Below are 24,089 nucleotides of genomic sequence, written 5' to 3'. Positions count from 1 at the left end.
GCAAGCCTAAAAACTGATTGCAAAGAATCTTGGGAGTATAAAAACAATAATCCTCTATCCTTACAAATCACTTTCAAGTCCAGCTTCCTGGGTTTTAAAAATAACTCTACGACATTGGAGAGAAGGTATGGTCAACATATGATAAAACTATTTCATTAATTTTCAATAAGCCCATATAAACTAATAAGAAAAAGATTTTAAAAACTGCAAAAATGAGCAAAGGATACAAAGAGGCAGTTCAAAAAAAATACAGAAATGGTAAATACAAATGAAAGCATGTTAAGACTTCACCCTTGATTGAAGAAGTGCAAGTTAAAACAAAGATATAATTTTTATCTGGTAGTTGACAATGATTAAGAAGTATGATCATTTTAGTGTTGTCAAGGTTATGAGGAAACAAATACATCATATATTATTAGTAGGAGTATATCTATAAAACTATAAATGTATATATCTATTGACCTAGCAATTCTGCTAGGTATCTATTCTATGGATATAATTATAAAAGTATGCTTAAATGTACTTATGAGAATACTGGCTCCTATAATCATTTAAGAACCCCATTTACATTTAAAAGTCAAATTATACAATATTTCAATGTGTATTATACATACATATTTGCATATACGTATATGTGAATATAATTTCATTGAAAATGATCTGGAAGAAAACCGATTACGGTGGTTACTTCTGAGGAGAAAAGCAGAACTGGAGGAAGAAAAGGGGGATTAAGGGAGGACTAATGTTTCCCTGTATTTGACTTTTTTACAATGAGAATATATTCATATGTTATTCATGTGATAAAAGGTGCCCAACAAAAGGTGTCGAATTGTTAATTTAGCAAATGAATAGAATGATCCTGTGTACTTTCCTATATCAAAACTAATGATCTACTCAACTATTAAACAGTTCGTTTATTTAAAATGTCAGTACTATATCAAAGATACAATTAGATCTCGCAGAATGCTTATTATTGTCAGATGCCAGATAATATTTGATCTCTGCAAGTCTATATTAAACACGAAAACAATAGGAAAATACAGTTAGCTAGCTACTAATGGAAGGCAGCAGGAGGCCGGAAGCATTGGCACAGAAATCTCAAACTGTGTAATGTAGAAGTAACTTTGTTAATGAAGACTTCACACCTATACAAATCAGTGCTTCTTTAGAAGGCTTTGATTTCTATTCTCTTGACAATGGAATTTATCAAATTACTTACAGGTAACTTTTCTTTAAAAATCTCTACAAGTTTTTAATTTCTTCAGAAAAAAAAGTACTATTATGTAAGTTATATAATTTTAAAGTTTCCACCATGCCAATAGAACCTCTAAAAGATTTTTTCTTCAAAACAAAATCTTTAATGAAAAAGATATCTGTCATTAAAGGGGTCTGGGGAAAATTTGTCTGGAAACTATTTATTAGCTACTAAAAAGATTTTTAAAATATTTTGTCTTTGAAAACAGCTTAAGGTTATAGGTCTATTCTTTTTTTTTTCCATTACTTAAAAAATTTTATTTTATTTATTTATTTTTCACCCTCCTCCTACCCCCTATATTTGACCAGGGCCATAGATCTAAATGTGATTATTGCATATAGAACAACATTTTTAAAATATATAATTGAAAAAGATAAACTCTCGTTGTCAATTGCTATAATTTCCTTATTTCTTTCCAGTCTAACTGCAGAACACCACAAAATAAACTAATGAGGAAGGCTGTCATTATCAAATTACACAAGGTAGCTATTTTCTGTATTTTTAAAGAAGCAGCTTTGGATACATAAAGAGCTAAAACTGTCATAAGAAAACCCTACAATGGAAAATAAATTTCTCCATTACTATTATGTTGCTAATATACTGTTTCTATATACTTTGCACCTATCTTTAATTAGTATACAATTAGAAAGTATAATTTGAAAATAGCCACTTATTGTCTCCCACCCTCCCCACCTTTAACCTTGAAAAATATCACAGAATAGTATTTTGCAAAATTAAAGATATTATAAAATAACAACACATTTTTTGGAATTTACACATTTCAACATAACTTTTCTAGGTTGCTATTCCCAAAGCCCCAAATCCAAGCGTTAATTTAATTGTTATTCAATATCAGCAAAGCAAAATCTAATCATAGAATTTAAAAGACAAAGTAGACTATAAGGGTCCATAAAAATTAGTCCAACTAATTAAACTACTCACAGACAGCATAGTTCTAATTTCTCCAATTGACCTAGATGAAAAATTTACTGCCTCTTGCTCATATTCTTTTGATCTGTACACTTCTTTCTTTGATGGTTCCCACTTGTTTCTCCAGCACTACATTACAAAATGGCCACTGAACTGGAAGGCGTGTCTTCATCATTACTAAGCATTTTCCTATCAGAAGCAGCTCTTTGAAAAAATCTGAACATAATTTCTTTGGTGCCACTCAGTATTACTTGGCAACTGCAGAAGAAGTAATCAGGAGAGTGGGGGTTTTTAAATGCCTTTAGAAGATATTACTTAATATTTGTGTTTACTTAAAAGTTTTTTTCAACCAGCAGCTGGTAAGAGACATAACCCATAAATTTTCCTGGCTGTAGGCTTCTAATATTTTCCGACAGAAATGCATCTCATCCAGTGAATTTTACGTGAAATGTTATAAACAACAGAAAGTTTTTAAAAGAGTAACTTAAAATTTTTCTATACAGTACAAATATACTTAAGTACAATAAAATTAGCCCAAAACAAAATACAGCCATCAAAGGAAAGATGAAGAGATGCAATGAGAGAAAACTGACTTATACAACTTACACACTCAAATGACTAAAAATAAAGAGCAACAGTGACTTGGTGTTAACTAAGGGAAGAGAAGACAGCAATGGTGGACTGAGCTCTCCCTACCCTTAATATTACTCAATACCTGGTTAATCAACTAGCATATATTGGGCACCTACTGAATGCAGAGCAGAAGGGAGGAATTAAAACTATCATTTTAAACTGCTTTAGGAAAAAAAAAATAGAGGCATGTCAGACACATTGGCAAAATGTGGGGTGTTGAAGAACAAGCAATAAACATTAGAATGAGGTTTGGATACTACTAGATCACATTCAATCTCATTTTCTTTCTTCCTTATCCCAAATAAAAAATAATATACTAATAAAAATGGAGACAGAATTTGTGGTTCCATTAAGAAATAAAAGAGAGATCTTTCTCTCAAAATGATTTACTATTCCCTGTCATTAAAAAGGAAGACTCTGTAAGGAAAAGTAAAACAAAAAAGACAAGGCAAGACAGAAAATATACTGAAGTAGAAAATCCACTTTAATAAAGGTGTTAAAGACATATGGGATTAATGGTTATGGATTAATTAGCAAAATCCCAAAACTAAGATATGGGTGGCAAGACTGTCAGCTAAAACAATTACTATGTGGATTTTAAAATAAATAATGTCCTCAAATATATTATTTTAAATATTATTTAAATAATATATATGATGGGCATTTTGATCTGCCACAGTGAGAATAACAATAAGTCTCAATAGATATATAAGCAATACTCTAAAAATCCATAGTCAATGAAGTCATTACAGTGTCTGACACTATGCCACTATGGAGTACACTGAGTTTGAGGCCTTTTCTTCTAAATCCTTAAAGTATGATTCGCTTCTGGGAATGCAGTGAACACCTGGTACAGAACCAAGAAAATTAAAATTGAGCCAGGGTTTCCAATCTAAAAACAGACTGGAAATGAGCAGAATTTCTTCCTGTATTTCTTAATTAACGAAAGCCTCTAAGGGCCAATTCTCCCTCAACTTACCGGATTTGAAAATAATTTAACACTAAAAGACACAACTCTTTCATATAAGAAATGGAAAGCAAGCTTTAAAGAAATGAAATGATTCATTCAAGATATCATCGCTAATTAATGTCATACTTGACTAATGGTCTAGTCCCATTTCCACAAGGCTTTTAAGAAATGAAAGTTTTTAACTATATAAGATACCAAGATAATCATAAAAAATAATTTAAGCACTGTGTATAATAGCTTGAGACAAAGAAACCTGCCTTTTATTAAGTGCTTTCAAAATACAGAAATGAGAGACCTACTTACTACCTTTTGGAATGTTTATATTTTTTAAAAATGTTAAAATTTATACTGGAACTCTGAGGTTATATGAAGAAGCCAAAATGGAAGAAACAACATGACCCAGACAAAAAAGCAAAACCTGTTCCCCAAGAAGAATTTATATAATTCATGTTTGTGCCTGCATATCCGGTGATAAACTAGCTTGGTCTTAATGCTCAATCTTTCATGTCAACATGGTTAAGATTTAATAACTCCATTAATAAATGTTCTATTACAGATAGTGATAAAATCATGAATTTTGCTATGCTTCCAATCTCAATTACTATTCAGAAGATTATTTTATATAGTACAATTGTAGAGCTTCATATACTATAGGAAATTGAAGACGCATTTTAAGGAAAAATAAAATGATACAATATCTTAAATTTTATATGTATAATTATTCCAGACAGCAAGCTCCATTATCAAAATAGCAACTACTGTCAATGTATACACTCACAGACAAAAAGTTTCCTTCCATTAGTCAAATCAATAATGCAAATAGAAAAGAATCTACAAATGATACTTATAAAAATGCTTTAATATTCTTTAGGGATGTTTAATATAAAAAAGGAGAATCAAGCAAGAGAGGTTTAAAAACCAAAACAACTTAATGTGGGAGACTGTGTCAGAAATGAAGGTCAAATTCATTTGGTTGATGTAGTGCTGGGGGGTGGAGTGCTAAACCTGAACACATTGCCAACAAAGGGTTAACATTTCATAATTTACTGAGAAGGATGAAGGGGAGCAAAGAGATCAAGAAAAGAGGGGCAAAAATTAGATTTCCCACTTAGAGATAAAAGAAAAGATAATGAACATCAGCAAACACCAAAGAATTCAACTACAGAAAATGTTACCAAAAACAGAGATTTGAAAGAGTAAACATTCCCTTGAGGACAACATTGTCTCTATAATGAAGAACATTGTCTCTGTAATGAAGTTACAAAGAAACAGTTTAGACGCACTATAGATAAAGCAAAGAGGTAGAAATATTAGTCCTTCAGATAAAAAGTTCTTATTTTCAGGTACTCTTCCCTCCAGAGGTAGCAGGATTCAAGATAGGATGAATGACTCGAAGCTTCTGCAATTAATTTATAATGAAAAAAATCTGAAGCTATGAAGGAGCAATATCAGAACTTTATCACCTGACTCAGGTGACTAGAGAATTCTTACTCAAATATCTTAATTAGAGATTACAATAGCAGTAAAATGACAGTACTTCAGTATTTATTTTGCTTAATATCCATGTTAGATATGGTGTCCTTCATTTTCTAAACTTTGTCCTGTTGCTGTTCAGCCTAGTCAGGCTCCAAGATAATGCAATTTTGAAGGTGTATAGGGAATCCAGCCCTGATGAAATGAAGGTCAAATTCTAGGGCAAGGACTGGGAATTGGGCCTGCGAACCTCACTCTTGCTGCCCCTTTCTTAATTCCTCTACTACACCACCCTTCAGTGCACCCCTAGTCCTCCGAGACTAGGAGGACTTAACAGTGATCTTAGAAGGAGAATACAAAAGACCAAAATTAGAAGAAAAGATAGTAAAATTAACTAACAATCCAGGAAATTGATATTAAAACAAGATATTTCAAAAGTGTTTTAAACAGGGAAAGAATGTGATTGGAACACTTTCCAATAATTTAAAGCACTTTGCTTGATTTAAAATTTTTAATTTTAATTTTAATGCAGCATATAACTCTGAGTAAGTCCTGACATTAAAAAAAAAGTCCAACTTCTGACTCTGAAAATCATTAAAATAACAGTATTATACCAAATATACCAAAAATATCTCCATTACATTTTCTTAGGGGAGGAGAGGTTAGGCCCTAATATTGGATATGGTGCACTGCTTTGCTCCACATCCATCCTACCTTCCTTCCTTCTAGTGCCTCTTGTATTAAAGAAACAAGAAAGCTAAATGTGGCATTTCCCAAATTATCCCACAGCTAGGGTTCTAGATATACACTGGGCTCCAATAATTACATACACTTGTAAGAGATCTGGAAGGTGGAAAAAAAGCAGGTTCACTTCTTGCTGCTTTGGCTTTTTGGGGGGGGGGGGAAGGGCGCTACTAAACAAAGCTGTGGATGCAGAATGTTTCTAAAGCAGTCTTCCAACATGTATTCTCCAGCTTCCTGGTAATGCAGAGGCAGCTGTGGTAGAGACAGTGGCTAGATTCTGAGTTCCAGTACCACTGTACCAGCTTTGTAGGTTATTGAGAGGCAGATGTTGTGATGGCTCCTGATTCTTGGATTGTAGCTGTGATCATGATCATGTGTTCTTCACTTAATGAGCGTTAACAGCTTGATAGAACTTAATCCTCTAGACCTCCCAACAATATTCTAACCACTAATTCCCTGTATTAAATTTTTTCCTGTTTATAGCAGATAGAGGGGTTTCTGTTTTCTGCACTAAGATCTATGGCTGATATAGTACTTGTTATTTAGTAGGTCTGACTTAGCAAAAACTGAAATATATTGCACTGGCTTACCAGATAAGTGGTAGATGGCAAGGTAAACGTATTGCAAACTAAAAGGCTGATGATCCACTACAGCCAAATGGATAAAACTATTGCCATTGTATTGCAATACCTTGGAAAACACGCCCGATAACCTTTTGGCTTTGAAAAAGAAAGCTCTGCCTGTGGCTGGAGATTGAAGTTGACTGAAAGTGGTGTTTGGGGGTAGGGGGCGGGGAGAAAGATAGGATTCTCATGGCTGGAAATGTCGAAAGGCAGAAAATAAGAAGGTGGCTTCTAGCTTTTCCCAAGTCCCTTTCCAAAATAATGGGAACCAGCTGAGCTGTTAAGATCTGATTAAGGGAGATGCCTCTTCACCCAAGCCTCTTATTGCAGATGGTCAGGGCTATTGCCATTAAGTTGAATGAGAGGGAGAAAAGATCCAAAACAGAACCAATAAGTAATCTACAGATTTCAGATTTAAGAACTATGTCTAAATGGGCTCTTTGCAATGGTTACTTGTATATGAAACTGCCTAGAAGCAGACTCACTACATTTCAAGGAACTATACTGCCAAAGAAGCCAAAATCCTACAAAAACCTGTAATCATTCGGCCTCTATCTAAAGTGCTCTTAGGCCCAGACCCGCACCAGCAGGAATTGGACTGTGAAAAGTGTGTAACCAAGAAGAATATACTTTAACATCCATTTCATTCAAGGTTCTGAAGCACTAAGAGATAAAGAATAGTCCTCAGCAAAACCAGAGGCCATGGATGAAAATGGACCAGAGTTAATCCTAGAAAACAGGGGCAGCAAAATAGTTAATCAAGGAAGTTATCTTGCAGGAAGACTTTGCAAGAAATAGATGGATGGCATACTTAAAAGGAGTAACTGAAAGAGTTTAATGTAATGAAATAACCATTTATTTTCAATGCTGTAAGCTGGGCTGAGGCAACTAACAGGGATAGTGGAAGGCCCAGGGACTAGCAACAGCGGGACGTTATTACCAAAGGCTTCAAGGCCAAGGGAAAGAAGCAGTGTCACCGAAGCTAAAGAAGTCCCCCAACAAGAGTTGTGGTTTTAGGTACAGGAACACAATCACCACCGAATGGTAGCCTGGCAGGGAGACAACGAGGAGGATAAATACCTCTCCAGTACACTCTCTTCTAACCTCTCGCTATAGACTGAATATTTGTGCTCTCCCACAATTCATGTTGAAACCTAATCTCCAATGTGATGGTATTTGAAGGTGGAGCCTATGAGAGGTGATAAGGTCATGTGTTTGGAGCCCGCAAGAATGGAATCAGTCCCTTTAAAAGAGATCCCAGAGAGCTCCCTTACCCTATGCTGATGTGAAGACACAGGGAAAAGACAACCTTCTATAGACCAGGAAGCAGGTCCTCACCAGAATGACCATGTTGGCACTCTGACTTTAGATTTTCCAGCCTCTAGAACTGTGACAAATAAATTCTTGTTGTTTATAAGCCACCCAATGTATGATATTTTTGTTATAGCAGCCTGAACAGACTTAGAAACCTTGGATTTGCAGGTCCTTCTCACTGGCTGAATACAAATGGTATCCACAGGACAACGGAATATGGGTGATGCATTCCATAATGACTAGGGTGGAATTATGGGTCTAGAGGGGCATATGGGAGAAAAATCATCACTAACAATAACATCGATCCTTTACCCAAACACCTGGATATTAAATAAATCGTGGGCTAAAGAAGAAATTAAAATGGAAATTACAAAACCGTGACACACACTCCATTTTAAAACTCATGATATAGCCAATGCAGTACTAACAGGAAAATTTATAACCTTCCACATTATTTTCAGTACTTAAGTCTTTAGCTCAGGAAGCTAGGGGGAAAAAAAAACAGTAAAAACAGTAAAATAAACACATATAAAGCAGAAGAAAGGAAATTATAGAAAGTAGAAAAGTAGAAATTTAAAAATTAAAAAAATTTTAAGCATAAACACATTCAAGTGAACTGATCAAACACAACCAGTAACTAGTTATTTGAAAAATCTATCTAGTAAGTCAATATTGTGTCAAAGCCATGTAACATAAACAGAGAGGGCATAAATAAACATAGTAAGATCTAATTAGTGCTATGAATCTAAAAACTGAGGCACTACTAAGAATACACCAATAATTTTGAAAATGTGGGTAAAAAGCAATTTTCTGAAAAAATTTAATAGCTAACATTTACTGAATGCTTACAATGTTCCAGGCACTCATCTAAGTACTTCCCTTATATTAAGTCATTTAATACAACTGCTCTAAGAGATAGGTACTGCTATTCCTATTTAATATTGAGAAAACTGAAACACAGAGAAATTAAATAAACTGCTCAAAGTTACATTAACTAATAAATAGTGGAACCTAGGATTCCCTATGTTGTCCAGCTCCAGAGTCTACTTTAACTATATTACATTGCCTTTCAGAATTAAAAAAGAAAAACTATCAAAATATCTCCCAAAATAGAAAACTGAAACTGAGCGATAACCATAAAAGGAATGGAATTGGTGGACCAGCATCCATTCCCCTTATCTCCAGCAATGGCCTAGATAGTTTAAGGACCAATTTAGCTATACCTTCGAGAAACAGGTCATTCCTACAGAGTAGCAGAATATACCACTCTCAAATATGCCACTTTGGCATATTACTTTGAGCTGCAGGTACTTGAAAAACAGAAAATTCAGAGAGAGGCTTTCACTGAACTTCTCTTATTGCCTTAAGATAGATCTTCCAAAAGGAACTCGATTGTCACAAAATACCCTCTCCGGAGTTTCATCAACCAGGGAAGATTGACTGTTATCACAGGAAAGGAGGCCAGAAATCTACCCACCCAGACAAACTTTGTCACAAACTATCATATGTCCCATGTATTCCTCCAAGGGTCCATTCATTCATATTTCCTTAAAATAACGTATTCTCCCCTAAGAGGCTTATAGCTCCCTCACCCCCAATTGAGATAGTATTTAATTGTGAATTCTAAGCCACCTTGGGGAGTTAGAATTTTCCCCTGGGTATTGAAAAAAGATTTATTTGCTGGATCAAACTTTAGCCAGGCTCCAGAACCTTCTTCTCTTAAGCCCATCTGTGTACTTTCTTGCACAGATTAATAAGAATCTTGCTAGATCGTTTTGGCAAGTCTCCCATCCTCCACAACTGATCACCCTCAATATGGGGTTCCTCATCTTCTACTAACCCCCAGATGATGTCTAACCACTCTGGCCTGTCTTCAGCAAGAATCTCTTAATAGTGTCTTTCAATGAACAAAAGCTCTTACCTTTATTATAATTTGATAAACCTTTTTCTTTTATGCTTAGGGCTTAAAAGAGGTCTAAGGGCATACAGATATTTTCTCTAAAAGCTTTGTTTTACCTTTTGCATTTAGATCTACCATTCATCTGGAACCGATTTTTGTATGGTACCAAATAAAGGTCAATAAATTTCTTTCTCCCACATGGCTGTCCATTTAACCTGGCATTTACTGAACACACCTTCCATTCCCCATTGAACTACAATGTTGCCTTTGTCATAAAACAGGATATCTTGTATATGTGCCTCTGCTTCTAGATACTCTCTTTTCCATTGGTCAATTAGACCATTCTTGTGCCAATACTACATTATTTTAATTACCATAACTTTATAATAGGTCTTAGTTAAAAACCCTGAAGCTTTATTTTCCTTCAAGATTGCTTTGGCTATTTCTGGTCAATTGTATTTCTGAATGAATTTTAGAATCAGCCTGTCAATTTCAGTGTTGTTGTTGTTGTTGTTTTTTTTTTAAATCTACTGAGATTTTGATTGGGATTGCTTTGAATCTATAGATTAATTTGGGGAGACCTGACATCTTTGCAATAAATCTTCCGATCCATGAGCATTTTTATTACTTGCCTTCTAAATGAGTCAGATAGCTTCCCATCCCTTTCTGTTTCCTGAAATAAGATATTTGAGGTACAGTTTATCCAGCAAAGGACTTATATCTATCACATGTAAGAGCTTCTTCAAATCAGTAAGAAAAACAGATAACCCAATAGAAAAATATGCAAAAAAACCTTGAATTGGCTTCACAAAAGTGGACATATGGGTTCATAATCACATAAAAGGACTCAATTTTTTTTTTTTAATCAGAGAACTGCAAATTAAAGCCAAGAGGAGATATACACCCATCAGAATGATAAAAAGAAAGACTGAAATTAGCAAATGTTGTTGAGGATATAGAGGACCTGGAGACTGATGGTAGTAGTATAAATTGGTACAATATTTGGAATAACATTTGGCAATATCTACGAAAGGAAAACATATGCATTTCCTATGACTCAGCAATTCCACTTCTAAGTATGTATCCAACAGAAATGTGTTCAACAAACACATATACTAAAAAGTTCACAGTAGCACTACTCAAAATAGTCGCAAATTGAAAACTACCCAAAGACCATCACCAGTGGAATGAATTTTAAAAACTGTCATATATTCACATGGAATACTATGGAGAAATAAAAATATTGTCACATTACAATATGGATGAATCTAACAAACAAAACCAGAAAGAAAAAAAAAAAGCCAGACAAAAAAGAGCATATACAAATGGAATTGCAGTGTCTACACTATAAAAATAGATAAAGCTAATGTAAGTTAGTTATTATAACTCTGAATAGTGGTTATCCTTGGGGTGGAGAGAAGTGACTGAAGGAAAGAAAGAGAGCTGGTGTGCTGGTGATGTTCAATTTCTTGATCTGAGTGCTTGCTACAGGGGTGTGTTCACATGTGAAAATTCATCAATCTGCACATTTATGATTTATGCACTTTTCTCATGAATATTATGTTGCAATAAAAATTAATGCATATGACACAAGGGCAAATGAATCAAATAGCAAGCTGGAAAAAATTTTCTGCAAGTAACATGAAGAAATCATGAAAGACAATTTTTAAGAAGCTAACATCCAATAGGGAAATGGGTAAAAAATAAAAAAAGAAAGGCTCAAGCAAGAAAAGTGGCTCCAATAAATGCACAAAATGTAAATTAGAACAATGGAATGCTATTTTTTTCCTAGCAAGTTAGCGAAGATTAAAGGAAACTAATGAAACTAATAAGGCTGTTGCTGAGGATCTGGTGAAACTAATACACTTATTCCTAATGAAAACATGAATTGGTATAATCTTTCTATGTAAGTCTTAAAAAAATGTTCTTCCTTTCACCCACTAATTTCCTTTCTAGAAATTATTCTAAGGAAAATTCAGAGTTGCAATGAAAGATGGATTTATGTCAGTGTTGATTACAATAGTATCTCGAAACAATATAATTATCCAATAATGGTAAAATGGTTATGTTATGATACATACACATGATGGGATATTCACTAATTAATAATGTTTTCAAAGAGTAATGAATAGGAAGAGACTCATGATAAATTTAGGTGAAAAACATACGAAATTCTATGCGGTATATCTTTTGTGTTAAAAAAAATCCCACACTTAAAGGTTTATTTGCATAGAAAAATCTGGAAAAACACATACTCTAATGTTAATAGTGGCCATCTTTGGATGCTAGGATAATGGGTAATTTTAATTTTGTGGCTCATTTTCTACAGTTAAGTGTTCTTAGAGTATTTGTTACTATTATGTTTAGAAATCTAAAAAATATGGTTAAAAAAATAATCTGCCCAGATTTCCTTACTCTAGAAATCTAAGCAACCCAGATTTTTGTCTCTCCTTTTGCTCCCACTCTCAATTTGTAACTGTTTCTTCGATTTTACCTGAGAAGTATTCGTGCAAGCCATTACAATATTCCATGACTCCCTCTCTCATTTCCAAAATTCAGGCGCTTGTCTTCCCTAGTGAGCTCCTCGCATCCAGACTCCTCATTTTGGAAAAACAGCCCCTATCTTCCACCACTTCTACACTCTAGCCACATCAAACCACTTTATATAGTGACCCTCCCACACTCAAGGCCCTGAAAAATCCACACCAGGTATTTTTACTCCTCCCTTGGCATACTCTATTCTCTTCGTAATGCATTTTCTTCCTTCTGTCTTCCTAATCCGCTTCATAGTTCAAGATTCACCTCCAATATCATTTACTGGGCGTAGCTTCTCGGAGGCTAACAAGAACAAACAGCGGTTTCCAAATCAATCCTCCAACGACAGTTTGAACATATTTCAACATTTACCATTCTGTGTTGTTTAATGCCTAGCTCTCCCATTGTACGGAATGGGTCATATCTTTTTAAAAAAATCTTAAAATATAGTTGGATGCGTGAATGTAAAACAACATATACTCAAGACACCTATATAGGGGTGGTGAGTTTTCACCTGTGTCTGATAGATAAATGGCAACAAAAACACTCGCCCCCCCCCCCTTTTTATCCATTCAAGATGGCAGAGAACGTCTTAAAATAGTCCCACACAAAAGCACTCACGCCTTGAGTCGAAGAACTGGCTACACTTAGCGCAAGAGCAAAGGACAAAAGAATTGAACCTAGATGCTGAGATGCCCTGGCCCCTACCACTCACAGTAGTCCCCCCCATCCCGCACATATTTTAAACCTTGTTAGAAAACTGGCACCTGCTGCCTTCATTCCGAAGGCCACGCCTCGATCAGGAATAGGGACCTAAGCACTTCTAGATAATGATCCAAAAAATCAAGGACGAAAAAGGGAGGCTAAGTTGTATTGATGAGTATCCAAAACGCACGACTGGGTCCCGCCCCAGCCAGGAGCAGTCCCCTGCGAAGCATCGGTCCCCGGGGAAGGAACGGCAGGGCTCTCATCCACTGCCCTGACTGGGAATTCTGGGCCCGCTGGAGGCGGTGTCTGCCGCGGAGAGGGCGTCTCGGGCTACACCTGTCAGGCTGCAGCCAACACTAGGCCTAGAAATCGCCGAGATTCCGTAACCGAGGCTGGCAGGAACGTCACCAGATCCTTCGCCCCGGGATCGGCCCTTCGCCTTGCCTCCTCGCCTTCCCCCTCGTCTCTCTTAAACAAAGGCAATCCACACCCACCGCCATTTTCCCCTTACCTCAAAAACCACCTCTTCGTCAAACTCCGGTGTCATCCTTCTCCGCCATGCCACCCGCCTCAGCACGATGGGAAATGAGGGCGGGGGAACCGGCAGCACCCAGGCTCCGGCTTCTGCAGGTCTCCTGGGTCCAGAAAACTGCAATTCCCAGCATGCCTCGCAGCTCACGCCCCCTTTTCAGACCCACTTATTGGAGCAGAGGATGCGCCTGTGGGAAGGATGGGCGGGAGCGAAATGAAGCTCGAGCCCTCTGATTGGAGGAGGCTGTGGCTTTTGTCCGCCTTTTATGGCTGCGACTGGCAGGGGGCGCCTGGAGCACAGCTTTTTTTGGAGCTGGAGACGGGCACGCGCCGGCGGAGCCGCAGTGAACACGGCTCGCGCCCGCCGCCTGCGGCTCGCGCCTGGCAACGCCGTGGGGTCCCTGGAGCCCGCCGCATCCTTTGTGCAGCGCTCAGATTGCGCCTGGGGGGGCCACCGGACGGAATGTGGGCGCTGCGGCGACTTTTCTTTTCTGCCCAAACTCTTGAAACAATGGACTGTAAGGGAAGCACGGATTGAGGGAAGCGACCAGGGAAGCGAGCTGCGTGGGGGAATCATGACTTCTGCCGCCGGTAAGTGACGGCGCTCGCGCTGCCGCCGGAAAGTTGGTAGCGAGCGCAGCTAGTCTCGGGCTCCGGAGCAACTTTCTCCTCTGGGGTGGGTTAGCGGTGTTTCGTCTACCTTTCCCGAGAATTGTGGCAAGTGCGGAGCAGACGGCGTTTGCTGCTGCATTTTCGCGTCCCTTCCTGCCAGAAGAGGCTGTTTGGAAATCGTCTATCTCTTGGGACCTGCCTTTAAAAGGAGACCTGTGTTGGGGGCTCTTTGCACCAGGTGAAATTCGAAATATAAAGAGTACGTTTGTCTCTCCTAAAATTTGAGCGACTTTGCCTTTGCATGTGAAAATAGTTTAGATTCCCATGTTAAGAAATCTGTTATTCTAGGAAAGGGCAGTGTTCCCGGAGTGTTTAACTCGGCGACTGTGCTGAGTCGCCTTCAATCTAGTATCGACTGGAAACTCTGACCCTTAATTGCTTAATAGATAAAGAGATTTAAACATTGTTACTCCTATCCTGGTGGTTTTCTCTGTTACCTGAGAAGTAGAGAGTAGTAGCATTGCCGATGGCAGTTTTTTGCTCATCTTCACCTAATATTTTATGGGTGTTTTTTTCTATTTCTACCTGGTTAGTGTAAACAAAGCCGTATTTTCCGCCTGCCTCTCATAGTCCTTTCCTTTCATCCAAATGACAAAGTCTGTGTTTACCTTTGTGTGGATTTTGAGCAATTCTGGACGTTGTGTTTCTAAACATTTTTAAGGAATAGTTCTTATTTTTTAAAATAATTACTATAAAGTGGTGTTAAATTCACTTTATAAGAACATGTTAATTTTTAAACCACAGTTTAATGTGTTAAGTATTAAGATTTTTTTCTTTGTTTTGTCCGCATCGAAAGAAACTTCCATTAGAAATTTTATAGTAAAATAGTGTAAAGTTATCTCTCAAAGTTGCTTCTAGAATCAGCACTTAAGTATCAGATTAAATTTTCTTTGCTTTACTTGGCATTTGTTTTAAATTTCTGCAACTTGAAACTGTCAAACAGCACTCTAAATGTTCTGATTTGTACTATTTCTAAAGCCTAGATATATTGGAGTGTTGCATTGCTAGGTGTAATCAGATTACAGCTAACTAGGGAAGAAGTTAGCCAATAGGAATAAGAAAGCTAGGAATGAAATATTCCTGAAAAAAAATGTGGATCTTTCCTTTTTGATGTTATATTTATGTATAGGAGATGTTATCATACGACTGTTGAAGTTATGTTATTTATAAACTCTTTTCCTTACCAAAAGGAAGGTTTCTACTTACTCGAAGTGAATTAATTTCATTCTAAATGTCTGTACTTCACCTTTGTTCAAGTTTTCTTTATTACCGAACTAGTCTAATTTAAGTTTAAAGTGGTTGGAAATTTTTAAATCCTTCCAGCCAATTTTAGCTCTCTCCTCTCTTGGAGTGTCAAACACATTTAAAATATTCATACCTTATATGTATCAGTTTTCAATTCCAGTCCTAACAGTTTATAATGAACAGATACAGAAGCATTTAATTTGACATTTAAATATGTAAACCTGATCTAGGGCTCAGTCTGGAAATTTATGATTCTTTTATTTGAATTACTCTAGAATAATGCAAGCTATTTTTATATTTTATCAACTTTATAATTAAAGAAATCCACAGACATTTTTGTGGTGTTTTAAGAGGGACACTTCCTGTGCTCAGCTGAGTTAGTTGGTTTTTAGCATGGCTTGCTGAGAAGCATTAACTATGTATTTTGTTCACCCATTTGTTAAGATTTATTTTAATTCTTTCTCATGTCTAAATAGAGAATATGTATGACAACTGGGTTTTATTTCATCCTATTCTCATAAAATTATGTTTTCATTATTCTTGCAAGCTGTTTAAGCTCTTTGGGACAATAATCAAATTCATTAAAACTTTAGGAAAATTATTTGCAATTGGGGGAGGGGATGTTTATATGGAATCTAATCTGTGGTATTTGGAATGGCTGTCTTAAGTTAAGGAAATAAGAGCAATGTTGTGGAACATCTAAGTTATATGTATCCTGCAGAAGAGCTTGCTTTGTTTTGCTACATCTGTAAAAGAGTTGGCTCATAGTAGAGATTTTAGAATTATTCTAATCAATATTTTTAATAGGAGAGATAACTATAGGTGTATATTGTCTATCTTTTTGAACTTGTAAGGGTTACTGTCTCAATGCTTGTGCTTTGCTTGTCCAATAGCTAAGAAATTGTGCAGGTGAACCACAGCCATCTGTGTGTAACAGATGACAGTATATTTGTAATAGTAAAATGATTCTGGTTCTTTACTTTCTTACCTTATTTTTCCTTGGAACCAAACAGCTGTGTAAACAAAAGATTTGCTGCTTTGCTCTAAAAAGCTTTGGGTCTGACTGTTGATACAGTATTAAGATCCAAAGGTGTTGGATTCGTTTCCAAACACCATGCACTTATTTCAAGAGTTTGACATTGGAGCAGGCCATAATATAATGGCTTATTATTTTTTGAATTCTGTTTCTTTCAAAATAAAGCCACGAAAAAATAATGATAATAATAATGAACGATTTCAGATATTGCTCTACCAATGACTTAGTCAAACACCTGTTCCTACTAATAAGGACTTACTCAGTAATCCTGTTGAAGTTGATTCCTACTAACTTTTCAAAATATTATTCTGCATTAAAATGGACATTGATTTTTTAAAAAAGAAATTTCCGTTACTGAGACATTATTAAATGGTATTTGTTATGTGACAGCTCTCACTATTCCCAGGGCCCTATTTTCACCATTGAGGACATTGCAGTGAAGCTTGCCTTCTTGAGCTAGAGACAAAATTATACCGAAAAAAAATCATACAGGGCAAAGGGGCTAGAGAATATAAGGATTCTCCTGAAACAAGTATCTCAGTTATAATCTCAGACTCATACAGGCATTAAGAGTTCTGTTCAGCTCTCTCATTCACAAGGAAACTGAGGTAGCCACATCTGCACAAGGCACACAATTAATTACCTTAGCCAGCTCTTCAAATTAGTTATTGGCTTCCTCCAGTACATGGTTAACTAGCAATGGTGAATCAGAGTTCACTATTTATTTACTTAATTCAGTGAGTATGCGCTGAGTGCATTAGGTACATAATACTGGGAATCAACCACAGCTCATATGTAGTTAATTGAATTTCTAGTACACTAAAGAGATTAGGGATTTATGTCTGTTGGAAGCAGACTTATGTACAAAACACATTTAAAGAGTAAAATTAGGACCAGAGATTAAAAAACAATTTAAAAAGCAAAAATTGATTGATTAAATGACCTGGAAACTTCTGACAAAACGGCAAGAACCAGAAAGTAAAAGATTAATTTGATGAGCTAGGTTCTTTTTGCTTTTTTTGGTTGTAGTAAAATATACCTGACAAATTTATTATCTTTACCATTTTTAAGTTTACAGTTCAGTAGCATTAAGTACATTCACTTTGCTGTGCAGTCAATCTCTGTAACTCTTTTCAACTTGTAAAATGGATTTTTTTAAGTTCTTTAAAAAAATTCCTGAGGGAAGATGCTTTAAGAATGGTTACAGAAATGAAATCAACATGACGGTCTGTCAGTTTTCATTATCTTTAGTAAGATGGGAGGTTGGGAAGAGGCCTAGGGCATTCATATTTTTTTGTAAGACTTAATAGATCATTTATTATACCAAGCTTTATCATTAGGCTTTTAAGTGTTTTACAATTTTTTTCTTGCCTAAAGCAAAGCAAAACTAATAACATGCTTATTGGATAGATAACTGAAATGGTAAAGCTTTGGGAATTTGTTATTTTGAAAATATTTCATTATCTTCTTTATTACAACATGCTGAGTGACAAGGCATCTCTTATGTGATCTTGATTAAACACATATTAGGGATTTGGGACATTCTTCCTTGTTTAGTAAAAGGAAGTAGAGCACCCTACTCTCTTTTTTTTTTTTTTTAACTCAGTTCCATGTAATATCTTCCCCAGTGTTGTGACTAATTTCCTTTGTAGAAAAGAAATTAATCACCAAATGAAGTATCAAAGCCTCTGTGTATTCTAGTAATTATCCAGTACATATTTTGAAAGGTTTATTTTTATTTTTTCAGTAAATTAAGTTTTTATTAAGCATTAGATCCTGTTGGAGGAACAAACATAATTTTTTTTTTTTTTTTAACGCCTATAGCACCTGGTCTTCCTAGGTGGTCTCCAAGATACATTTTATCTCACGTCTTCTTGGGGAAGTACGACTGGGTGATAGTGACAGTATAAGTGGAAAAACTTAAAAGAACTTTAAAAAACTCTGATGTTCAGGCTCTGTCGTGTGAAGCTTTTTTAAGGTTTCTAGGAGCAAGTCTGTACAAGTCTAGCAGGTATCGTAGGTACTCATTAAGTACTTTTTATATAATGTCGAGGAAGAATTGCTACACTAGAAGTTGTCATCTTTTAAATGCACTAGAATGGTGGTGATTAATGAAGGGTACACAGCATAATCCCAGTGGAACCTAAAAGAAATACAGATGTCTAGGCTCTATCTCCAGAAACTGATTGATTAGACCTGGGCTAGAGCCTAGACATGTGACATTTTTGAAAATGAAGTTCCATGAAGGATTACAATGAAAATTCCCAATTGACAACACTTGCACAGAGAAATATCAACTTTATTATGAGCCTCCACTAATACAGAAAAATTACTTTTTAGTTTTAAGTTTGGGAAGTTTCTGATTTCTATATTTCTTTAAGATTGTTTTGGGAGTTTCGTAATCTAGATTATTGATAACAGGCACTTATATAACTTTACTGTATATTATCGAGGTAGAAGAATACTCCTTTCATATGAAAGCTTAAAGAGTTGTGTTCTACATGTAACTTAGACAACTTCAACTCTTAGTACTTAGTAAAGGAAATGAAGTACTTAGTAAATGAAATGAATAGCAGAAGTACTTTCTCCTGCTATTCAGGCCCCAAGCAGAAACCAATTATTTATTTCATTTAATGTTGTCTGCAGATATGGTAATCTGTTCCAAAGTTAGAAGAAAAATTGTATTGGATTTATTAAGGAATGTACAATATACCCAAAGTTATATAAATGGCAATTTAAGAAATTTTCAAGACTAATATTGACTGTATACAATGTAACACAATTAAAAATAGTAAAATGAAAGTTCACCATGTTGTCAAAATTAAAAGTTATCTAATTTAGTCATTTATCGTCTTTGGTTTTTTTCTCATCAAATTATTATTATTTTCTTTCTAGAGATTAAGAAGCCACCGGTGGCCCCCAAGCCAAAGTTAGTGGTGGCAAATAATAAGCCAGCTCCACCTCCTGTTGCACCCAAACCCGATATTGTGATTTCTAGTGTTCCACAGTCAACAAAGAAAACCAAACCAGCAATAGCTCCAAAACCGAAAGTTCCAAAGGGCTCACCTGTTTGTGAAATCGGGCAGTCACCATCAAGGAAAATCATCGTGAACCTGGAAGAGCATAAACAGGAATTACCTGAAAATGCCAACAACTCTTCTTGCAAAAACGTAGGGCGTCAGAGCAGTGATTATATTTTACCAATATGTTCCTGCAGTTCTGAGTGTATCCATAAGCTTGGGACTAGAGAGAATCTCTGTGTAAAGCATCTTGTCTTAGAGCCCTTAGAAACGCCTGAAAATTTAGAAAATAGCAAAAGCGATGCATCCTCTCCGGCTATAAAAACAAGGAGTCAATGTGATTCTAATGGTGAAACGGTTAAGAGCCACAGTGGAGTTGTTTTAAAGGCAAGCATCCTAGAAGAGAAGCTTAAAGATGTTTTAACAAAACGAACGTCACCTTTTATTTCCCCACAAAAACACAGATCCACAGACAACCCAGAAATGAATGATTGCTGTAATTCCAACAGACAATTCAGAATTGAATTTGCAGACTTGTCACCTTCCCTGTCCAGCTTTGAAAAAGTTCCTGATCACCATTGCCACCTACAACTTCCTAGTAATGAATTTCAAAATTTTGAAACTGGTCAGGACAGCAGTGAAAAAAACAGTATTTGCTTTCATTCATCTGAACAAGAAGCTCTAGCAAATGGTAAAAGAAGTCCTTTTTTATCTTCAGATGGAGTTAGTAAGAAATCAGAAGTCAAAGACCATGGTCTCTTAGAAATTCACTTAGTACCATATACCCCCAAATTTCCAACTCCGAAACCCAGGAAGGCACGCACTGCTCGCCTGCTACGCCAAAAGCACGTGGATGCTCCTAGTGAAAGGACTGAAGGACCAGAGAATTTAGAGAGTAACTCTTCTTGTCTTTCTGAAGATAGTTTGAGAAATAATAAAATCAGTGTCGTTTATCAAGATGTTTTGTATAACCAGGAACAGGTGGGCAAAGTGAAGCCAGGCAATCAAAGTGAATTCAATGTGGACTCCAGCAGTGACAGAAAAAACTTAGCTGATTCACAGAAAGCCATGTGTCATGAAACATCTTCTTCTGAAAAAGTAACACCTCCTTTAAATACAGACTCTAATTTGAGTTCTGACAGCAAAATAGTAGATGGTTCTAGTATGTTCCCTGCTGTAGACAAAGAGGCTAATTTTGCAAGATGCAGTACTCTATCTATGAGCCTGCCTAAGCAGGTGAAATTAACTTGCAACAAATACTCGCCTAACCTGGGAGTGTCTGCCTCTCAAACACAAAAAGAATCTACAATAAAAGATGAAAGTTCTTCAAAAATTGTCCCCAAAAAACCTCAAAGACACAGCTTGCCTGCTGCAGGAGTACTTAAAAAGGCTGCCTCAGAGGAGCTTGTGGAGAAAAGTTCTTATCCCTCAAATGAAGAAAAAAATTCAGAGAAAGATCCAGAAAGAAACCACCTTCGACAATTGTGTGCCCAAAACCATGGTATGTCGTCTTCCTTTGATATGCCTAAACGGACTTCAGAAAAGCCAGTGTGGAAATTACCTCATCCTATTTTACCCTTTTCAGGGAACCCAGAATCCTTGAAGTCTGTCACCATATCCTCAAGTAGTGAGTCTTCCACTGTCCTGACCAAGCCTAGAGCAAAATCACTATCTGCCGTGGACATGGAAAGGTGCACTAAGCCTTGCAAAGACTCTCAAAAGAAAAACTCTTTAAAGAAGTTGCTCAACATGAAGCTGTCCATCTGTTTCATGAAGAATGACTTTCAGAAATTATGGTCGAAGAGTAGCCAGCTTGGAGACACAACTGCAGGCAGCCCCTCAGGTGCGAGGCGAAAAGGGATTGAAAATGATTGGCATGGTTTGTTGGTAGATGAAGAGAAGAGAAATAAACCCATCAAAGCCTATTCTGCAGATAACTACAGTCTGGAATCCCAAAAGAAGAGGAAGAAGTCTCGGGGCCAGACCAGTGCAATGAGTGGATCAAGAGCTGAGTCTTTGGATGACCAACTGCTCTACAGGGAGGCAACATCTCTGTTGCCTTGCAAATCTGTTACAAGTGGCTGTGCACCGGAGTATGAACATATACGGCATTATGAGGAAATACCAGAGTATGAGAACCTGCCATTTATTATGGCTGTAGGGAAAACTCCAGAGTTGGAATGGCAGAATTCCAGCAGCGTGGAGGACTCTGATGCAAATGTGTATGAGGTAGAAGAGCCATATGAACCCCCAGATGGTCAGCTGCAACTTGGACCTACACATCAACATTCCAGGTAACACTCTTGTGCCAGACAGACACTGCACTTTCACATCCATCACTGAAATTAATCTTCAGCAACCCCGTGCGATAGGTAAAATTGCACACAGAGGGAGATCACTTGGTGAGAGTGGGTCAGGTAAGCATATGTTAAATTATTCCAAAGGGCAGTCTCTTTTATCATTTAGTCAGAATGGGTATTTGCAGTGCAAGATTGAAGTACCTAGGGGAGGAAATTGGCCAATTTAGTGAGGTGTATATGCTCGGTGTAAGAAATCTGTGAAGTTATTGAAATCTATGCATTTACCTGTGATACCCTTGTCAGGTGGAACCTCTAAGTTTGCAAAAGTTACCACTCTGAGGATTAGTTATTTATCTGTCAAAGGCTAGTATAAGTGCTAACTTCAAAAGGATATGGGAAAGATACAGGAAACACATTAACTACTCTCCTTTCTTATTTTTGTGTAGGCGCTTTCTGCCCTTAGTATACTTATGCCATCCATCTTATTGAAACCTTGCCCATCCTTGATGGCCCAGCTCAGCAATCATTGGCTTCATAAAGCTTATACAGTTGCCTAGTGGGAAATGTTTACTTCCTATTCTGACCTCCCTGTTATGCTGTGGTGTCCTCACAGCCTTTCCTTCAATCTGTCTTATGGTGTGGTTCTTTACTGATCTGTCTGATGTTCTGTATCCGGCTTTAGGCTCCATGAAGAGGTCTGATCATATCTTTTTGTCCTGCATGAGGCCCAGCAAGGGGCTTAGTAGGGATCAGTAGACGTTGGTTGGGGGTGTACAAGAGAATGAATGAAAAAGAGGCAACGGAAGCAACCACTTCAGCTGCTGCCTCCTTTCTCCACAGTCACAAAGGGAGTCTTTGCACTGTATTAAGGCATTGATGTTGTGTTTAACACAAAACCCACAGGCCCTTTTTGAAGTCTTCATATTCTTCTTAGGTCTCTAACTTCAAGCCTCTGAATACTCACATCTTAAAATGGGACTTTCATAGAAATATTAACATACATGATACATAGTAGGAGCTAAAAAGATTATTGGGTGAATTGAATAAATTGTCTATTAAAATCATAGTGCACCAAGTAAAATAAATTATTTTTTTAATTTCACATATTATAGCATTTTTCTTTATTCATAATCTTTTCTGCCCTTCCTCCTTGACCCATACAAGATGACTTACCCTCCTTGCCTAACTTTTCTCATAGCTGACTATTCTGTTGACAACTGTCTACTCTCTGAACATTAGGACCCAGGCATAAGCCTCTTCCTTGGCCTAAATATTTTGATGGAGAATTGGAGTCAAGTATCCAACTTTTAAGAAAATTTGTCTATTTTCACGTCTGCTCTTCCCTCCATGAAACAATTTTGTTGGTATTATCCTCCTTTTAACATGCTTTTGCGTAGGGTGTGTGTATATGTGTACAAGAAGAATGAATTTGGCTTCTTTATGATATGCTACTATTGTTAGGTAAGGTAAAGTTTTTTCTTGAAATTGGAGTTTGGCCCTTGGTGTATAAGTTTCCTATTGGCCCTCATGCTTAAATCCTAAGGGTTTGTCATTTTCTCTAACACAAGCTGTAAATGTCTAGAACTTGTCCTTTATCTGTTGTGCTTCTTATACAGTTAGAAGCCCCATTGTTCACTTTGGGGGAGCCAGATCGGAATGGGTAATGTACACAGCCTGCCAGTGCACCTGGGTGGCATTCATAAGGAGGGTTCTTTCTCAAGGCCACAGAAAACCAAGGGTAGCTTTCGATAGGTTACGGGTCCTCAAGTAGGGCAGCCTGGTGACGAGTGGGTGAGCTCTGCTTTTGAATTTTCCATGGAGATTTATTTTTAGGCCTGGAGCAGAGAGCTCTAAACAGGCTTGAGACTCCTAAAATGTGCCAGCTGAATCAAAAGCCTTCAGTCATAGGACCAGAATAACAGTTTTGCCTGGGAGATTGTACCTTTTGTAAAAAACATTGGAGAGACAGAGAAAGCAAAAATCCAAGCCTTTGTGAAGAGGGCACCTGGACACCCTAAAATAAGGTAAATGAGAAGTGGGGCATGCATTTCAGGCAAGCTGAGAGGATCCAAGTCGAAATTGTTTGCTAGTCTGGCTATTGAAACTATAGACCTGTTCTTTGCAGTAATTAATTCAAAATCAAACACCCTAGGGTTCTAAAATGATAAGAAAAAATGCACATGAACCCTGTTTAAGATTT

The 24,089-nt window shown here is 36.8% G+C and overlaps 2 protein-coding genes across 14 annotated transcripts in view; one reads left to right on the top strand and one right to left on the bottom strand.

The window, feature by feature from the left end:
• Positions 1 to 13,731, bottom strand: part of VEZT (vezatin, adherens junctions transmembrane protein) — a 58,628-nt gene extending 44,897 nt beyond the window's left edge. For 11 of the 12 annotated variants that reach the window (XM_011365905.2, XM_011365906.2, XM_011365907.2 and 8 more), the window contains exon 1: positions 13,597 to 13,731. In XM_011365905.2, the coding sequence (XP_011364207.1) occupies positions 13,597 to 13,632 (36 nt within the window). In that variant the 5' untranslated portion in view covers positions 13,633 to 13,731. The remainder of the gene's footprint in view (positions 1 to 13,596) is intronic. The other variant, XM_023533971.1, reaches the window with a different exon arrangement.
• Positions 13,732 to 13,933: 202 nt separating this feature from the next.
• Positions 13,934 to 24,089, top strand: part of FGD6 (FYVE, RhoGEF and PH domain containing 6) — a 95,886-nt gene continuing 85,730 nt past the window's right edge. Inside the window, exons 1-2 of one of the 2 annotated variants that reach the window (XM_023533967.1) lie at positions 13,934 to 14,207; positions 19,465 to 21,883. In XM_023533967.1, coding sequence (XP_023389735.1) covers positions 14,192 to 14,207; positions 19,465 to 21,883 — 2,435 coding nt within the window. In that variant the 5' untranslated portion in view covers positions 13,934 to 14,191. The remainder of the gene's footprint in view (positions 14,208 to 19,464; positions 21,884 to 24,089) is intronic. The other variant, XM_011365904.2, reaches the window with a different exon arrangement.

The sequence above is a fragment of the Pteropus vampyrus genome, unplaced genomic scaffold (assembly GCF_000151845.1).
Source record: "Pteropus vampyrus isolate Shadow unplaced genomic scaffold, Pvam_2.0 Scaffold116, whole genome shotgun sequence".
Lineage (NCBI taxonomy): Eukaryota > Metazoa > Chordata > Mammalia > Chiroptera > Pteropodidae > Pteropus > Pteropus vampyrus.
This window is presented reverse-complemented; position numbering and strand designations above follow the sequence as displayed.